At 38.7% G+C, this 20476-nt stretch overlaps 1 protein-coding gene across 2 annotated transcripts in view; it reads left to right on the forward strand.

The window, feature by feature from the left end:
• MFSD14B (major facilitator superfamily domain containing 14B) overlaps positions 1–20476 on the forward strand; it is a 99368-nt gene that overhangs the window by 43379 nt on the left and 35513 nt on the right. For both annotated transcript variants that reach the window (XM_081067018.1, XM_081067019.1), the window contains exon 3: positions 13339–13401. In XM_081067018.1, coding sequence (XP_080923144.1) covers positions 13339–13401 — 63 coding nt within the window. The remainder of the gene's footprint in view (positions 1–13338; positions 13402–20476) is intronic.

Consider the following 20476-nt stretch of genomic DNA (forward strand, 5'->3'; position numbering starts at 1 on the left):
ATTTGTGTTTTTTCCTGCTTTCTTTTCGCAGTTGATAATCCAATTTCAAAGCCTTGTGATCAGAGAATATGCTTGGTATGATTTCAATCTTCTTAAATTTGCCGTGGCTGATTTTATGTCCCAATATATGGTCTATCCTTGAGAATGTTCCATGTACACTAGAAAAGAATGTGTAGTCTGATGTTTTAGGAGGAAGTGCTCTATATATGTCAATTATGTCCATTTCATCTAATGTGTCATTTCGGGCTGCTATTTCATTATTTTCTGTTTGGATGATCTATCCATACCTATCAATGATATATTTAAGTCCCCTGGTATAAATGTGTTTTGGTCAATTTCTCCCTTTAGTTCTGTTAGTAGTTGCTTGGAATATTTTGGTGCTCCCTAATGGGGGCATAAATATTGATGACAGTTATGTCTTCTTGTTGTATAGTCCCCTTTACCATTATGAAATGTCCATCTTTGTCTCTTGTTACCTTTTTCACCCTGAAGTCTGTTTCATCGGAAATCATTATGGCTACACCTGTTTTTCTCTGGGTACCATTTGCTTGGAGTGTCAATTTCCACCCTTTCACTTTGAGTCTATGCTTGTCCTTGTAGCTGAGATGTGTCTCCTGAAGACAGCATATGGTTGGGTTTAGTTTTTTGATCCAATCTGCTACTCTGTACCTTTTTATTGGTGAGTTTAGTCCATTGACATTTAGGGTGATTATTGGTACGTGAAGATTTCCTGTCATTCTATCTTTAGTTTTCTGGTAAGGCTGTGTCTCCATTGTTTCTCTTTTTTTTTGTTGTCTTTATTTCTGTGTGGTGGTATTCTATGATGTTTCCCTCTGTTTCTTCTTTTATTGCAGTATATATTTCAGTCCTGGAATTTTTTCGAGTGGTTAATCTTAAGTTTATGTAAAAAAAGAGTTTGATACTTAGAGTATTCCATTTTCTTCAGCACGCTTACTTTCTCCATTCCCATATTCCGGTTCAGGCCTTTACTCTCCCTCTTTTTATGTTGCCTCAAATTGTCCCTGTTGATGGTGGTCGAATGGCCTCATTTAGTATTTCTTGTAGTGCAGGTCGTGTATTAGAAAATTCCCTCAGATTCTGTATGTCTGGAAAGGTCTTTATTCCTCCTTCATATCTAAAGGATATCTTTGCTGGATATATTATTCTTGGCTGATAGTTTCTCTCTTTCAATAGTTTGAATATTTGGTTCCACTCTCTTCTGGCTTGTAGACTTTCTGCTGAAAAATCTGATGATAATCTAATGGGCTTTCCTTTGTAGGTTACTGTCTTCTTTCTCTGGCTGCCTTGAGGATTCTTTCTTTGTCTTTGATTTTCGACAGCTTCAATACAATGTGCCTTGGAGAAGGCCTGTTGAGATTGAGGTAATTACGTGATCTATTTGCTTTTTGGATTCGAGGATCCAGTTCTTTCCACAAGTTTGGGAAGTTCTCATCAACAATTTGTTTGAATATGTTCTCTGTTCCCTTCTCTCTTTCTTCTCCTTCTGGTATGCCCATTATTCTTATATTGCTCTTTTTGATAGAGTCAGAAAGTTCTTGTAGAGTTCTTTCATTTCTTTTAAGTCTCAAGTTTCTTTCTTCTTCCATCTGTGTATTTTCCAGGTTTCTATCTTCGATGTCCCTGATTCTTTCCTTCATGTGGTCAACTGTACTACCTAAGCTGGTTATTTCATTTTTAATTTCTTCTATTGAGTTCTTAATCTCCACAAATTTCATTTGGTTCTTTTTTAAAATTTTAATCTCTTTCGTAAAATGCTCATGTTGTTGTTTGACTGCGTTTCTGAGCTAAATTGCCTTTTTGTGTGTTTCTTGCATCTCGTTGAGTTTTTTCAGAACTGCAATCTTCAATTCTATGTCATTTAAGTCACATATTTCCATATCTTTAAGTTCCTTTTCTGGAGACTTTTCCCTTGCTGCGCTGTCTTGTTGCCTTGGTTATTCATGGCAATTAGTGATTTATTATTTCTCTTCCTAGACATCTACAGGAGTGGTTTCTGCAACAGGTTGATAGGAGGAGGTCTTTCTTTTGTTTTCCAATACTTGTTGGTAGAATGTTATATTTTCTCTCCGACTGCAGCCTTTTTTTTTCCTCTCTCATACAGTAGTGCTATGTTTTCTTTGCACTATTCCAGCTTCTCACACAATGGGGGGATTCCCTGGGAAACGGGCTTCTCCTCTGTTAACAGTTCTCCTGGGTTATAGGGCGCCACGTCCCTGTTCGGTGCGGAGAGCTTTTGAAGTTCCAAAGCTCTTTCTGCACCAGATTCAGAGCTCGTATGTTTCAGCAGTTCTGTTTACTCCTGCAGGGATCCGCCCAGATAGGTGGGGCCAGGGGCGGGGTGAGTTGTGAGAGGTGGCCCAGAGCAATTGTGGCGACCACCGACCACCACCACAGCCGGTCCCGCTTCTGTAGCACCCTCCCCTTTGTTGGAACTAGTTGGGCTACGAATCTGTGTCTGCGGACCACAGTTCTCAGAACAGCAAATATTCTATCCGTTTGATCTGACACAGCTACTGTTCCGCTTCTAGCACCGGGCAGGTTGGGGCGGGGCGGGCTCTGGGAGGGTAGGGAGGGGGCGGCTAGTCTCAGTGCCTTAGCCTTCCGTTCTCTGCTCGGCAGTGAGGGCTTAAACCACCTTTTTCAGCCTTCTTCCCTCAGTCTTTTCTCTGAGGTCTCTGCCATGAGCGTTGGGTTCAGCCGTGTTATATGCTGCCTCCTCAGCCCTGTGCGCCATAAGTGGAGCCCTAGCAGTCCGAGTTCTTCCCTCTCCTGCAGCTGCAGTAGTTCTGGGATGCAGCGAGCTCGGAGCACTGAGCTAGGTCTGTGTCCTGTGCCCACGCAGCTCCATCTCCGCACTTCCTTCTTCCCTCCTCCCCTTCTCACATGATTCTCCCACCTATAGGTGAATTCAGTAGTGGGCCTCTTCGTCTTGTCTGTCTGCTGTGCAGGGAGTCCTTTGTGGAGTTATTGTTGTTTGATTAGTTGTAAATTCCAGGGCAGCTTTACAGAGGCGCCACCATGTTGATGACGTCTCCATAATCAGGTTTTCAATATAATATAATAATGTAAAATAACTTGCTGGGGATTTTGACTGATTGCATTAACTATGGATTAATTGGGGGAGAACTGACATCTTTACAATAATGAGACTTCTAATCTACGTCCTGTATCTCTTATCTATTCTTTAAAAATTTCTTGAAATAATGTTTTATATTGCTGAGTGCAGAGATTTTCACTAGATTTATTCCTAGGTATTTGATGTTTTTTCCTGCTGTTGTAAATAATGTAGTTTTAAAGATTTAACTTTCCGTTTGTTGCTGATGCATAAAACTGTTTTTGCCTTGTGTCAATAGATTTTCCTAAATTCATTTATTAATCCTAATAGTTTTAGGATTAATCTGTAGGTTTTTATATGCACAGTCATGTCTTTTGTGAATGATAACAGTTTTTAACTCCTTCAGCCCTTTTTTTGTCCCCTTTCCTCGTTGCATTGACTGTGACATCCAGTACAGCATTGAATAGAAGCAATCATAATCAACATCCTTATCTGATAGATGATGTGTGATAGAAAGCAATCTAAAATTCATCACTTAGTATGATGTTTGCTATAGATTTGTTTTTGTAGATATTCTTTTTCAGAGAAATGTTGTTTCTTAGTGTTACTGTTTTGCTTAGAGTTGTTATGATTGTTAAAGTTGTTACGAATAAGTGTTAAATTTTATCAAATGAAGTTTCTGCATAATAATTAGATTTTTTTCCCTTTATTCTGCTTATGTGGTCAGTTATATTGATTTTTTAATGTTAAGCCACCTTTGCATTCTTGGAATAAATCTCACTCATTTGTTTTGTATATATATACATATGTACATGCACATATATGGATGTATATACATATGTATACATGCATATATGTATATGTACATATATACACACATATGTACATATACAGAGGGTGCCAAAAAATGTATACGCCTTTTAAGAAAGGGAAAAATTGTATTAAAATTGTAATATATGAGGTCTGACAATTAAGTTCACGAACTTTCCACTGCCCTTATATTAGTAGCACTGTACAAACAGCTTGGTAAGATTTCATAACCTTGATATGTCAGTGTCTCAATCTCACAGCTGTTTTTGTGTCGATGTGTGATGCTGTCTTGCTGAGTGGCGTTCATTATTATTGTTGTGTGTTCTTGTGTACTGTCACGAGAATGTCTGAGCTTGAATTAGAGCAACAAATAAATATTAAATTTCTTGTTGAACTTAGCAAGAGTGAAAGTGAAATTAGGGACATGTTAGTCCAAGTTTGATGATAATGCCATGAAGAAAACGGCAGTGTACAAATGGATTGTTTTTCTGAAGGGAGAGAACGCATCACTGAAGAGGGGTCAGGGCAGCCTGTAACGAGCAGAACTGATGAAAACATGGCAAAAATTCATCAAACTGGGTGTCAAAATCTTCGCCTTACTGTGAGAAATATAGTAGACCAAGTAAACATCAAGGGTGAAACAGGAAAATCTTAACTGAAAATCTTAGCATGAGAAAGGTGTGTGCAAAAGTGGTCCCAAAAGAACTCACAGATGAACAAAAGCAAAGGAGAGTCGAAGTTTGCTCAGACCTTCGGGAGAGGCAGGATGATTTTGGGCCATGTTATCACTGGTTATGAAACTTGGGTGTACCAATATGACCCTGAAACAAAGCATCAAAGTGCACAAGGGAAGTCAGCCAGTTGGTCGATGAAACTTGGGTGTACCACTATGACCCTGAAACAAAGCATCAAAGTGCACAAGGGAAGTCAGCCAGTTGTCCACGACCAAAAGAGTTTCGTCAGTCCAAATCAAGAGTCAAAATGATGTTGTTAACCTTTTTTGATATCAGAGAGATTATTCATAATGAATTTATACCAACTGGACAGTTAACCAAATTTACGATTTTGAAGTGCTGAAAAGACTGCTTGAAAAAGTTAGACAAAAACGACCTGAGGGGCTGGCCCGGTGGCTCAGGCGGTTAGAGCTCCATGCTCCTAACTCCAAAGGCTGCCTGTTCGATTCCCACATGGGCCAGTGGGCTCTCAACCACAAGATTGCCAGTTCAATTCCTCGAGTCCCGCAAGGGATGGTGGGCTCTGCCCCCTGCAACTAAGATTGAGTATGGCACCTTGAGCTGAGCTGCCTCCCGGATGGCTCAGTTGGTTGGAGCGCGGGGCTTCTCAACCACAAGGTTGCCGGTTCGATTCCTGCAAAGGATGGTGGGCTGCGCCCCCTGCAACTAGCAACGGCAACTGGACCTGGAGCTGAGCTGTGCCCTCCACAACTAAGATTGAAAGGACAACTTGGAAAAAAGTCCTGGAAATACACACTGTTCCCCAATAAAGTCCTGTTCCCCTTCCCCAATAAAATCTTTAAAAAAAAACGACCTGAACTTTGTGCCAACAATTCATGGCTCTTGCATCATGACAATGCACCATCTCACCTGGCACTGTCTGTGAGGGAGTTTTTAGACAATAAACAAATAACTGTATTGGAACACCCTCTCTATTCACTTGATCTGCCCCCCATCCCCAATGACTTCTTTCTTTATCCGAAGATAAAGGACATACTGAAAGGAAGACATTTTCATGACATTCAGGACATCAAGGGTAATACGACAACAACTCTGATGGCCATTCCAGAAAGAGTTCCAAAATTGCTTTGAAGGGTGGACTAGGCCCTGGCCTCGGTGCATAGCTTCCCAAGGGGAGGACTTTGAAGGTGACCATAGTGATATTCAGCAATGAGATATGTAGCACTTTTTCTAGGATGAGTGCGTGAACTTAATTGCCAGACCTCAAATACCAATGACAAAAGATGAATACAAGTCACGTTTACTTTCTGCAATTAAAAGAGGTGCTCAAAGTGGTTACCATCAGCGTCCAGACATTTCTGATTATGGCGAACTACTGCTTGAGCAATGTTGACCAAAGTGTCCACTTGTATCACTGTGCATAGTGTGTCAATTTCTTCACAGTACCACGCGTCTGAAACATCACAAATGCATGCAATTGTTAGACGTGTTGGAGGATCTGCTGCATACTCACACCTCCATTGTCGTTTACTTCCACGGCGGTCTCGAATTTCAAATACCACGTCAAAATGGTCTTGAACTCCTTACTTGACAACTGTACTAATGTGGTTTTCTTGAACTGTCCTGCGTGTCACGTGGTGACATGAGCATTCGTTTTATTAATGCCATCTTTTGAGCGAACATCATACCACACAGTGCTATTGTAATTCAATTTAATTTCCAAAAGTAATTCATAGATAATGTCTCTTAAACTGTGTATACATTTTTTTGGCACTCCAAGTACATATACATTTTTCTTATATATATCGTTGGGTATCATTTACTAGTATTTTGTTAGTGTCTTTGCATTTATGGTCATAAGAGAGATTAGTGTGTAATTTCCTTGTAATGTTTTCATCATGTTTTAGTATTAAGATTTTGTTGGCTTTGTAAAAATTAATTTGAGGGAGAGTCAAGATGATAGAGTAGATAAACACTGTGCTTGCCTTATCCTGTGAACACATCAAAATTACAACTAGATTATAGAACAATCAACCTGGAGAACCATCTAAAGTCTAGCTGGACAGAAATTTTATTACTAAAGATACAAAGAAGAAGCCATGTTGAGCCTGGTAGGAGGGGCTGAGATGCAGAACAGGCTGGGCCCACACCCACATGTGGCAGTTGAAAATTGAGAGAGATAGCTCAGCCACAGAGGTTCCCCATGGAGTAGCGAGGGACTGCAGCTGCACACCAGGCTCTCTAGCCCAGACTGGAGCCGGGAAGAGGAGCCCCTACAACAAATGGCTATGAAAAACAGTGGGGATTCTGACTGTCTGGATGGGATGAAAGGCTGTGGGAAACTCTTGCGTCCTCTTAAAGGGCCCGAGCGGGCACTCACCCTGGGCTCCGGCAGAGGGACTGTGACCTGCGTGGGCATCGGAGACATGGAGAGAGGCTGAGTTGTGTAACTTCAGGGTGAGGACTGGAGGGACAGTCACCACTTTATCCATGTGGGGCCTTCCTCCCGTGCAGCTGGCCGGCGGCTACCATCTTTTCTGTGTTGAGTCCATTCCCCGCAGGCCAAATCTGAATCTGATTGGCCCGGTGAACTGTGAGGCTCCCCCCTGCTGACTCACTGAGCTACTAAACCTTACAGGAGCCAGCAGGATGCAGGAGGCCTTGGAATATCCTGGCTTTTTGTGCAGCTACCCCAGACCCATTACTGGTGGCAGCCATCCTCGGTTTGCAGCATAGCCTCTCCTATGCACCTCCAGGTACAGTGCAGGCAGTGACCAACCGTGGATTGTTTTGTAGCTCCTGCCAGGGAGTCCGTGGCTGGTCACAGGCAATGGCTGACCTGGCCCTGCACTGGAGCCCCTCCTAAGATGCCCCAGAACCAGCATACTTGGAGGTTGGCTTCAGATCACAGCAGAGCACCACCCAGTTAGTCTCACAAGTGGCCCACCCAACGTGTGATCTCAACAGGTACCAGAGCCTACTGGGGTGAATTCCCCTAAGTGGGGTAAGCCCCCTGCATAGCAGTCCATAAGCTGTGGACGTGGCGAAACTCCACAGCCAGTGTGACTGAGGGTCAGTACCACCCACTGACATGTCAACAGCAATCAAGGTCCAATTATAACTGATGGCCCCACCCAACCCACAGAGTAGACACTCCTGGAGCACCCAGCTGCCGTGACCAGGGAGATTGTGCCACTGGGACCCACAGGGCACCTAATACCTAAGGTCACCTAGCAAGATTGGGAGACGTAGCAGATATACATAATACATAGAAACAAACAGAGAGGGGCAGCCAAATTGAGGAAACAAAGAAATATGTCCCAAGTGAAAGAACGGGAGAAAACTCCAGAAAAAGAACTAAACAAAATGGAGGCAAGCAACCTACCAGATACAGAGTTAAAAACAATGGTTAAAAAACTGCTTAAGGAACTTAATGAGACCTTCGACAAAGAGATAGCAAGCATAAAGAATGACATAGAAACTATAATAAAGAACCAATCAGAAGTGAATATAATAACTGAAATGAAGAATGCACTAGAAGGAATCACCAGCAAACTAGATGAAGCAAAAGATCGAATTGGTGATTTGGATGACTGAGTAGCAGAAAACACCCAATTGGAACAGAAGAAAAAGAATCCAGAAAAATGAGGATAGTTTAAGAGACCTCTGGGACAACATCAAGCATACCAGCATTTGCATCATAGGGGTACCAGAGGAGAAGAGAGAAGGCAAGGTATTGAAACTCTATTTGAAAAAAATGTGATGCAAAACTTTCCTAACCTCACAAAGGAAATAGACATACAATGTTCCAGGAAGTGCAGAGTCCCAAAAAAGATGAACTCAAAGAGGCCCACACCAAGACACATCATAATTAAAACGCCAACTGTTAAAGACAAAGAGAGACTCCTAAAAGCAGCAAGAGAAAAGCACTTAGTTAGTAAGCTACAAGTGAGCTCCCATGAGACTGCAAGCTGATTTCTGAACAGAAACTTTGCAGACCAGAAGGGATTGGCAGAAAATATTCAAAGTGATGAAAAGCAAGGACCTACAACCAACGGTACTCTACCCAGCAAAGCTATCATTTAAAATCGAAGGACAGATAGCTTTCCAGGCAAGAAAAAGCTAAAGGAGTTCATGACCACAAAACAATATTACAAGCAAGGAATCTTAGAGGGACTTAAGACAAAAAAAAAAAAATCAAAAATATAAATAATAAAATGGCCATAACTACATATCTATCAATAATTACTTTAAATGTAAATGGGTTAAATGCTTCATTCAATAACAGGGTGGTTGAATGGATGAGAAAACAAAACCCTTACATATGCTGTCTACAAGAGTCTCAAGATTGAAAGACACACAAACTAAAAGTAAAGGGATGGAAAAATTTAATTTCATGGGTGGGGGGTGGGGAATCTGGGGTAGCAATACTTAATACCAGACAAAATAGACTTCAAACAAAGGCTATAACAAAAGACAAAGGAGGACCTAGTAATCCCACTTAGAGGACATTTCTTTGCCTTTTAACTGGTGTATTTAGTATACACCAGTTAGTGGCAGGAATAATGGTGTAAGTATGTTTGAAGTGAGGGAGAGTATTTTGAGGGGGTTTAATTGAAATGTGTCTTTTTAGTATATTAGAATTCAGCATTATTTTATTCTTTGTACCATAGTTCTAAGTTGACAGACTCCAACTAATGAAATACAAATGGAGTCTGTAAGTTGTTTTTCTTTTTCCTTTTTTTTCTTTTTTGCCTTCTTTGAGTAGTTATGGTAATTTTTCTCCTGTTAGAAGTGTTCTATTCCTGTCATTTTTGAGGTTACCATGGCATTACAAGCAAACTTATCAAAGTCTAATATTAATCAATATCTTTTTCCTCATCCAGAATAATAGTGTTAGCATAACTGAGGTAAATGAATTTAAACACTTTAAAATATAAAATGTATATTTACCTCATTTATGCTTAAACTGATAAGTAGTTTAATTCTGTAAAATTGAAAATAAAACATATAGCACATTTTGCTGTAGTAAAATTTCTTTTTAATTTAAACATTCACTGTATTTTTTTTTAATCACACCTCATATACACTCGTACAATGGAATACTGCTCAGCCAGGGAAGGGAATGGGTTCTTGCCATCTGCTGCGGCATGGGTGGACCTGGAGGGTATTGTGCCGAGTGGAATATGTCATACAGAGTGAAACAGATGCAGTGCGATTTTGCTTACATGTGGAATCTAAAGGACAAATTAAACAAACAAAAGAGAAACAAACTCATAGGTACAGAGAAGATTTTGATAGTTGCCATACAGAAGGGGAGTTGGGGGTAGGTAAAAGAGAAGGAGTTAAGAACAGATTGGTTGTTACAAAGTAGTCATGGGGATGTAAAGTATAAGGAATATAATTAATAATATGGTAATAACTATGTCTTTTGTCAGATGGGTACTAGACGAGTTGGTAGTTACCAAATAGTCATGGGGATGTAAAGTGTACTGAATATAATTAATAATATGGTCATAACTGTATAGTGACCAGTGAGTACTAGACTAGAGACGGAAATCATTTCTTAAGTTATACAAATGTCTAACCTCTATGCTGTATTAAAGAAAATAATATTGAATGGCAACTATAATTGAAATATTACAAAGGGGGGAAGGAGAAGGGTAAGTAGTGGTTCAAATTTCTGGGCATAAAACAAGTCATGGGAATGTAACATGCAGCATAGGGAATACAGTCAATATTGTGACAGCGTGGTATGGTGTCAGATGGTTGCTGGACTTACCTTGGTGATCACTGTTTTAGGTATACAAATGTTGAGCAACTAAGGTATATACCTGAAACTGACATAATGTATGTTAGCTATATTTTTAAATAAAAAGTCTTTAACATTTTTAAAAATGTCTCTATTCTCTGCAAAAGTTTGAATGAGATTACTGATATTTTTTTATTTAAATATTTGGGAAAATTCACTGGGGCTGAAGTTTTTCATTTTTGCCACGATTTTTAATTACATTTAATTTTTTAAAATGAGATTTGACTAGATTTTCTATTTCTTCTAGTATCTGTTTTATGTTTTTCAAGTTTCTTCACTAAATGTATAAGTTTAGTGGCATAAAGTTATTCATAATATGTTCATTTTTTAAAAATTTAGGTATAATTGACATGAAACATTAGTTTTGGATATAGAACATAATGATTTGATATTTTTATATTGAGAAATTATCACCATTATAGATCTAGTTAACATTCGTCGTCATACATACTAGTTAACAAAAATATTTTTTCTTGTGATGAGAACTTGCATGTACTTTCAGCAGCTTTCAAATATGCAATACAGTATTATTAACTATAGTCACCAAGCTTTCCATTACATCTCTGTGACTTATTTATTTTATAACTGGAAGTTTGTAACTTTTTCTTTTGTAACATCACTCACTGTTCATTTATATTTCCCATTTACTTTGTTTTTTATTTTATTCTGACTTTTGGACCTTACATCTTCTTTTGGAAAAAGGATTATCTTCCTTCTGCCAAAAGTATCCGGTTTTGTATTTCATTAGTTGGAGTCTGTAAGTTAGTAAACTCATTACTATAAATAGTAAATTATAATATAGTTTTTGCTAGGTCAAAAAAATGTATATATTTAACTTTGTCCTCAAAGGACATTTTAACTGAGTATACAGTTTCACATTGGCATTTGTTTTGTTTTCTCATCACGTAGATTATAGGACAGCGTGCTTCTTGTCTGAGTTCCATTGTTACTGTTACAAAACCATCTGTTAGACTGTTACTTTGAAGGCAATCTGTCTGTATTTTTCTGGCTGCTTTTTAAATTTTTTTCTTTGATTTTCAGTCGTTTTAATTTGATTGGAGTGTGGATTTCCTTTTATACTGCTTAGAATTTGTTAGGCCACTTTAATTTCTCCATTGATGTATGTCATTGGTTCTAGTACATTCTCAGCCATTGGTTCCTAAAATAATTTTTATTGGATCCTCTTTGTCTCTTAGCTTTTTCTTTTATATTATGTCTTTCTGTATTTCCATGATAACTTTTTGTATTTCCAGATAACTTCTTTTGACCTACTTTTGGGTTCAGTAATTCACTTTTCAGTTATGTCTAATCTTTTTAAACATATCCATTGAGTTCCTTTAAGTTAATATGTTATTCCCATTCTGGAAATTTATTTTTCAATGTGCTGTGGTCTTTTTTACAGTTTCTAGTTTGAAAGTTTCAAACTTGTTTTTTATGTCTTGGAACATAGTAAGCATATTCATTTTAAAGTTTGTGTTAGGTAATTCCAAAATGTGAAGTCTTTGAGAGTCTTTGTTTTTGTTTGTTGCTATTTTTGCCCATTTCCTTTTGTATCTGATTACCTTTTGTCGCCTCCCACGCAACAAGGACAGTAAGGTTGCGAGAAGGGGCCGTTTGGGTTAAGTTTTAAGCAAGAAACAAACAGAGACTTACTGCAGTTAAATCTCTCAGAAGGCCAGGGGTCTCTCGGTCTCAGGACTGGAGCCCAGAATAAAGCTTGGCTGGAGGTTTTTATTGATGGGTCTACAACTACAAGAAAGCAACATTGTTTCTTACACCGTCTGTGAGGCTCAGACTTCATAACAGAAAATGTTTATTCCAATCATCCTTTGTCTGTAAACAGCTGAAGCACAAGGTCTCAGGATGTTTTGTACCTAAAGTATGTACCTTTTCAGGATCAAGTCTTTCACATTGTAACAACTCTGTTGAGAGAAGTGGAAACAGGTGCAAGGGGAAAGCCAGAGCCGTTAATAGACTTTCCCAAGCAGGGGGAAGGGGAGGCAAGGCCCCTTCCCATACCTGTCCAAGGCACCTCATTTGGGGTCCCCACTGGGTTCTGCCTGGCTTAGGTTGTATCTCCCGTGAGATATCTTACCCGTCTTTGGCTGCAAACCATCTTTTGGGGACCAGACAGAGAGACATAAGGTGTAAATACAAGGATGGAACAGAGTCCCAGAAAGGCACAATTTCACAAACTCTTTCCTTAAGGAAAGACATGAAGGGACAGTTGGCTAGGCTGTTGTACGACTACACCTTTGATTATGTGCTCGTCATTATATTTGAAAAACAATGTATGCATGGTAGATTGAAGCCTAACAGATTTGAAGCAGTTCTTTTAGATTTTTTTTCTTTTAGACATCTGGAATATGGAATCACAATAATCCAAATTTAAGGCTTAACGTTTCCTGGACAACATTTTTTTTTAACAAAAAAGAAAGATTTATTCTGAGATTAATCCTGAGAGAATTAATCTCTGGTCATAACAGAAAGTGATGTGCTGCAGGTGAAGAGATGGGCCCTCATGCTGCGGTTCTAATCCTTTTGGCCTCTCTGCCTTCTCTTCAGGGTCATTTTATGCCACTAGGTGGCATAAAAACTGGGCTGCAGGGCCATATCTGGTTGTGTATAACCCTTGTGGACCTGTTTAGAATTGGTGGTTGAGTGGGTAGCCAATTAACAATTTATTTTTGCTGCAAATACTTTTGTAGCAAACGCAACTGAATGCTGAGATTATCTTTTTACGTTCTTGCCTTACTTAGATTTCTGCCTTACTATCTTGTTATCTTTTCATACTTTTAGGATATTTTTCATATTTCATTGATACTTAAGATTTTTTCATTGCAGGGTTTCATCTTATTTATCTAGTCTGCCATTAACAGAGGCGGAAATCTTTCCCTTTAATTTGCTTTTGAATTTGTCTTGACGTTTGTTTGCTTTTTTTGTAGGTTCTACATGAAACATTTCCTCAACACACATTCCTCATGAATGGTCTCATTCAAGGTGTAAAGGTAAGAACAATTTTTTATGTTTTTTTGTGAATGAAGCCAAGAATCCTTATTAGTTTAACTCTGGAAGTTTAAGGGATTTAGAAAAACAAGTACTTTTCGTTCTGGAGACCCAACTCTAAATTTTTAGCTAGATTATCAGAGTCAAAATAAAAATCCATCAGGCATAAAATGATTTACTGGTTAAAGCAGTACTTTCTTTTTATTAACGTGTAGACAGCAGTTTTTAAAGGGTTTAATTTTATTAACTTCTAATTGTTCCACCTATCAACAGATAAAAATTCTTCTTTTGAGAAGTCTTCTTTTGAGATATACTTTGAGATTGAAGAAAAAGGAAGTACCAAGATTTAGTTGGGTACATAGTCTTTTGGCAAGACTGGTATTCTAGCTACAACGTTCTGAGCTCTCAACCCCTTAACTTAATTAACCTTAATTTCTTGTTTAAATTTTAATGTGCTATTTATTAAAAAATCAATACATTTTAAAAATTTAAATATAATGTTAAAATACAGTGTATGTCCAGTCCCAAATTAACATAAAGCATACGGCTATAGCGTCTACTAACAATTGTCACCTCAGTAAACTTCAATTTAAAAAAAAATTATGTTCTGATAATTTGCTGAATTGAATTCACAGCTTTGAGCAATGTAATTGTAAGGAACACTATTCTTTGCCTATTTTCAAAAAGAATTTTAGAATGCTTACGATAACATAAGCAAAACAAGGCAATTTAAATTAAGGATGAAACAATAAGTTTTTTAATACTCATTGAAAGAAAGAGGAATGTTATCAAGAATCCGGTGTGTGGTTGTTTAGGCAGTAGTTTATAAGCAGTGTAAATAAAAAGAAAAACTAAACCCATGAGAGTGAGCATTCATAAAAATATAACGTAAGATTATCCTTACAATAGATTGTTGGAAAAGTTACCCCATAGATCTATTGTCTTGTAGACTAGCTAATAAAATATATTCTGGTCTCATTATGCAAAATAAAACCAATTAGGTCTACATCCTAAAGGCGAGCAGCATACTACACTTTCACTTAGAGACATTTACAGTGTTATTCTAAAAAAAGCATAAAACAGAAGGGTTTTGGATTGATTCAAAAGCTTGGACAAGACTTACTCAACTTCAATAACGGTTGAACTTCAACTTACTAAATTTTAACAAAGACTTATATTAATACACTTTAGTAATTGGTCATTATTTCAGAGGTGGGGGTACAATAATAATCCTACAGCAAAGCATAGCTATATTAAGATATCTTAATATGCATGTGAGTACAGTGAAATGAATATGGCTTCAAATTGCTTTAGCTTTATTTCTCTGCTCCGCACCGTACTAACCATGTTACCTTAGTCTTGTAATTTAACCTCCCTAGCCTCAGTTTCATTATTCCTGAAGTGAGGATAAAAATCTTTCTAATAGGGTGATTATGAGGATTGAATGAGCCATATGTATAGCTATTAGCAAAGTACCTTCGTATGCTAAATCCGGTGCATGTTACAAAGAAAAGTATGTGAAAACCAAAAACTATTGAAAGGAAATCTTGGTGACTATTTCTCGTACTGGTTTGGGGAAAGATTTTCTTTTTTTAGGGTAAGAATTCATAAAGGAAAAGATTGAGTCATTTACATAAATATTTTAACTTTGGTAAGTCAAAATCATCATCAAAATTAAAAAGACAAATGGCAAAGTAATAGTTAGACATTTACACCCCTCATAAGGTGATACTCTTGAGTAAAAAGGTTTGGGCATTTTTAAAGGTCTTGCATATATAATACCACATTATCTCCTAAAGCAATTGTGCCATTTCACACTCTCACCAGCAGTGTGTGTGTCTTGTGTCACCGTGCTCTCACACAAGTATTACTTCTCAGATCTTCACTAGTCTGGTAGCTTGAAAATGATGTCTCACTGTTAATTTTATAATATTAATACATATTAATATTTCTTTGATTACAAGTAAGTTTGGGTATTTTTACATATATTTGCTGGCTACTTCAAGTTTCTTGTTTATTTTTTTTAATAAAGGTTGTTTGAGTATTTCTAAAGAATGTACTTTATTTTATAATAATCCCCTCATATTTTAATGATTATTAATTTAGTACCAGTTTATCTTAACAATTATAAAGGAAAAAACCCTTAGACTTCATCCCGCTTCTCAGATTCCCAAAGTCTTACCTTTCCATCACTTTTCTACGCAATTTTTACTTTTGTGGAATTGAAACATGTGGTAGACATTGTTACATGAATATCAGTAAGAAGTTGTATCAGTCAGGGTTCTCCAGGAATTGGCTCACATGATTGTAGGGTCAGCAAGTCTGAAATACTGTAGGGCAGGCTTGCAGACAGGCTGGAAATCTCAGATTTTGCTCTTAAAACCATCATCTGATTGGACAAGGCTCCCATACTATTAAGGGTAATGCTACCTTTAAAGTCAACTGTTGCAGTTGTTATTCACATCCACAAAACACTTTCACAGTAACACCCACGCTAGAGTTTGATTAAATAACTAGGTACTGTAGCCTAACCAAGCTGACACATAAAACTAACCACCATAGAAGTTTGGCTCCACTTTGTCAGACATATTGAGATACTGTGGTTTGATTGACCACTGGGTAATATTTATTACACGATTAGGTATCTTCATCAGTGTCCCAAACTAACTAAAATTAAGTGGGCAGGATGTCCAGGGTTGATTTATGCCTGGAGTGACCAGTATAAAGAGGGTGCTCTAAAATAGGCAGTCTTAATATTGTCTAGTTTTGATATCACAGTGAGGCTTTGGAAAAAGGGAGAAAGTAGAAGACCCAGTGAGCCAGCTCAGGACTTGGCCACAGGGGTTCACATGCAGATATGGTGCTTCATAAGCTAGATTTGACCATCAAGTCTGACCAAGGAGAGGACCACGTGGATTCTCTTCCAGGACGTTCTTCCAGGGACATTTAATACGTCAAGAGTTTCTGTAGTCTATAGTCTGAGGAGTTGCTGCTGAACTGTCCATCGTGCTATTTAAATGAATTAAATCATCAAGCAGTGTTTAGCATAGTAGCTGCTTAGCATAAGCATACACAGAAATTGTTGGTTGATGTTTTTAAGAATTAAAAACAAAACAAAACAAAACAAAAATACAAGATACCTTTAATGTCCCCTCGTGGTTACTCTTTGGGATTAGCAAATACAAAAAAATGCTCCTCTCTCTCTCTCTCTCTCTCTCTCTCTCTCTAACACACACACACACACACACACACACACGGACGCAGAGAGAGAGAGAGAGAGAGAGAGAGAGAGAGAGAGAGGATAATTCTTGCTTTTCTTGCTTTCTTAATTTGGACAGAAAGATAAAGACTGTCCTTTTTATTATCTGTAAATAAAATTGTTAAAACAACCTACTTGAGAGAAGTTAGTTCTAAGGTTTAAGTACATCTTCTCAGGTGCTAGAACTGTCTCACACCGGAGCTGAATCCTGCCTCTGTTGCTTATGAACCCAGGGCCGTAGGTTAGTTAGTTACTCTTAACAGTACCTACCTCAAAGGGTAAGATATTCGTGTGAAAGCATAAACAATTGGCATATGTGAATGCTAGCTGTTATTATTACTTTAAAATTCATGTTGAGCTTTCTTGGAATCAATTTGAAGTAGTGGCACTGGTACTTTGAAGTATAAGGAAAAGGCTATTTATATATTTATAAGATTTTTCATTAAAATATAGCTAACATACAATATTATATTAGTTTCAGGTACACACAAAAGTTGGGCAACATTTATATACCTAAGAAGTGATCACCGTGATAAGTCCAACAACCATCTAACACTGTACCATGCTATCACAATATTATTGACTATATTCCCTGTGCTGTATATTACATCCCCATGACTTATTTATTTTATACCTGGAAATTTGAACCTCTTATTCCCCTTCACCTTTTCCCCTCCTTTTTTAATTTTTCAATTACAATTGACATTTGATATTATATTAATATCAGGTGTACAGCATAGTGGTTAGACATTTATATAATTTAAGAAGTGATCCCCCTGATTATTCTAGTATCCACCTGGCACTATACATAGTTATTACTATATCATTGCCTATGTATAGCACAGGCTATATTGTAAAACCTGTGCTTTACATCCCCATGATTATTTTGTAACTACCAATTTGTGTTTCTTAATCCCTTCACCTTGACCCCCAACCCCTCCCACCTATCACCCCAACAAATCTAGTACCCATCTGACACCACACATAGGGATAGTTATGACAATATTGACTACAGTATATTCCTTTTGCTGTATCCTACATCCCCATGACTACTTTTTAACAACCAATTTGAACTTAATCCTTTCTCCCCGTTTACCTATTCCCAATCTCCCTCCTGTCTGGCAACTATGAAAATGTTCTCTGTATCTATGAGTTTGTTTCTGTTTTGCTTGTTTGTTTTGTTTAATGTAGACTCCACATACAAGTGAAATCACATTGCAACTTGCTATGTCTGACACTCCCCTCACCGCAATATCCTTCAGGTCCGTCCATGCAGATGACAAGAACCAATTCCTTTCCCTGGCCAAACAGTATTCCATTGTATTTATGTACCACCTCCTCTTTATCCATTCATCCATCGACTGACACCCAGACTGTCTACATATCCTGGTCATTGTAAACAATGCTGCAATGAACATATGGATGCACACGTCCCCTTGAAGCAGCGTTTTGGGTTCCTTCGGATAAATATCAACAAGTGGGATTACTGGGTCCTTCTTTGTTTCTTGTTATAGCCTTTGTTTTAAAGTCTGTTTTGTCTGGTATAAGTATTGCTACCCTAGCTTTTTTTGTTTGTTTCCATTTTCATGAAATATCTTTTTCCATCCCTTTACTTTCAGTCTGTGTGTGAGTCTCTGGTAGGCAGCATACGTAAGGGTTTTGTTTTCTTATCCATTCAGTCAGCATATCTTTTGATTAGAGCATTTAATCCCTTTATGTTTAAAGTAATTGTTGATAGATATGTAGTTATTGCCGTTTATTATTCATATTTTTATTTATTCTTTGTCTTAAAGAAGTCCCTCTAAGATTCCTTGTAATACTGGTTTGGTGGTGAGGAACTCCTTTGGCTTTTTCTTGTCTAGGAAGCTCTTTATCTATCCCTCTATTTTAAGTTATATCCTTGCCAGATAGAGTAATCTTAGTTGTAGGTCCTTGCTTTTCATCACTTTGAATATTTCCTTCCAATCCCTCTGGCCTGCAAAGTTTCTGTTGAGAAATCAGCTGACAGTCTTATGGGAGCTCCCTTGTAGGTAACTAACGGCTTTTCTCTTGCTGCTTTTAAGATTCTCTCTTTGACTTAAACCTTTGGCATTTTAATTACGATGTGTCTTGGTGTAGGCTTCTTTGGATTCATCTATTTGGGACTCTCTGTGCTTCCTGGGCTGATATCTATTTCCTTCACCAGGGTAGGGACGTTTTCAGTCATTATTTCTTCAAATCGTTTTTCAATTCCTTGCTCTCTCCCCCTCCTGGTACCCCTATGATGTGAATGTTTGTATGCTTGTGTTGTTCCAGAAGCCACTTAAAATTTTAATTTTTTTTAATTCTTCTTTCTTTTTGCTGTTCTAATTAGGTGTTTTCTGCTACTTTGTCTTCTAATTGCTGATTCGATTCTCTGCTTCGTGTAATCTGTTGATTCCCTCTAATGTATTTTTCATTTCAGTTATTCTTTATTTCTGACTGGTTCATTTTTATGTTTTCTACCTCAATTTTTATGTTTCCTATCTCTTTGCTGAAGTTCTCCTTGAGATCATTGAGCATCCTTATAACCAGTGTTTGGAACTCTGCATCTGGTAGATTTTGTTTAGTTCTTTTTCTGGAGCTTTATTCTGTTTTTTTACTTGGGAAACGTTTCTTTGTGTCCCCATTTTGGCTGCCTCCCTCTGTTTGTTTCTATGTAGGGCTGCTATGTCTCCTTGTCTTAGTAGAGTGCCCTTATGAAGAAAGTGTCCCATGGGACCCAATGGTGCAGTCTTCCTGGTCACCAGTGCCAGGTGCTCCAGGTGTGTCCCTTGTGTGGGTTCTGTGTACCCTCCTCTTATAGTTGAGCCTTGGTTGCTGTTTGCATGTCAACGGGAAGGAGTGACCCGTAGGCTCATTGGTTGTAAGGACTGGCTGTGACTACAGTGGAGGAGCTATGGAGCAAGGTTTACTTTAATGGGGCTCTGGTGCCTGCCCAGTCTTCCCTTTAGGTGCATCATCCGTGGAGGCGGCTAGTTGATGCTCCAGGTCAGTCTGAAGCTGTCCCCTGGGCCTGCTAACCCCAGGGCTTCCTGGGAGGGGACCCACTGCAGGCCAAGTTCAGCACAGTCTGAACTTGTGCCCTGTCTGAGCCACCTGGCAGAAGCCACAAAGCTGTCCAGAAATGGCCACCACTTGCACTATTATGCTTGGAGGTGCCTTGAGAGGCCAAGCTGTGAAGCAGGGCCAGCTGTCACTACCACCGAGCTTAGGGCTGATTAGCCAGAGGTACAGGACATGCTGAAGCCATGTGCTGCTTGTTTGGGTTCTGTGAACCTTTGAAAGATTTTAGAAAAGTCTTCAGCGTGAGCCAAGGCCAGCTGTTTATACGGAAAAGCTATCAGAAGCAGTTTGGTGTGCCCGAAAGTCAGGTGGGATGTGGTTTCAGGGAATCACTAGGGTGGGGCAGACAAAAGGTGATAACCAGTTTGATGGAAACTGAGATATGGCATCTGCCTGTGTCTGCACACAGGGAGAGGGAAGACTCAAAGAAACAATGGTTTTTGCCAGCTTCTTTATCCAAGAGAAAGCTGCGCCTCCAACCCTCACCCTAAAGCCACACAACTCACTTCCCCCCCATATGTCCCTGGCGCCGTTCGAGCTGCTGCCCCAGAACTGGAGCTCAGAGTCCATCAGCGAGTAAGTCTATGCACGGGCCCTTTAAGAGGAGCACCTGGGACTCCAACCACAATCTCTGCTGGTTTTCACAACTAGAAGTTATGGGAACTTCTCTCCCCAGCACTGGAACCTTGGGCTGGGGAGTGTTTAGGACCCGTTCCTCCTCCTGGGGGGACTTT

The sequence above is a fragment of the Rhinolophus hipposideros genome, assembly GCF_964194185.1.
Source record: "Rhinolophus hipposideros genome assembly, chromosome: 11".
In the NCBI taxonomy this organism is placed as follows: Eukaryota; Metazoa; Chordata; class Mammalia; order Chiroptera; family Rhinolophidae; genus Rhinolophus; species Rhinolophus hipposideros.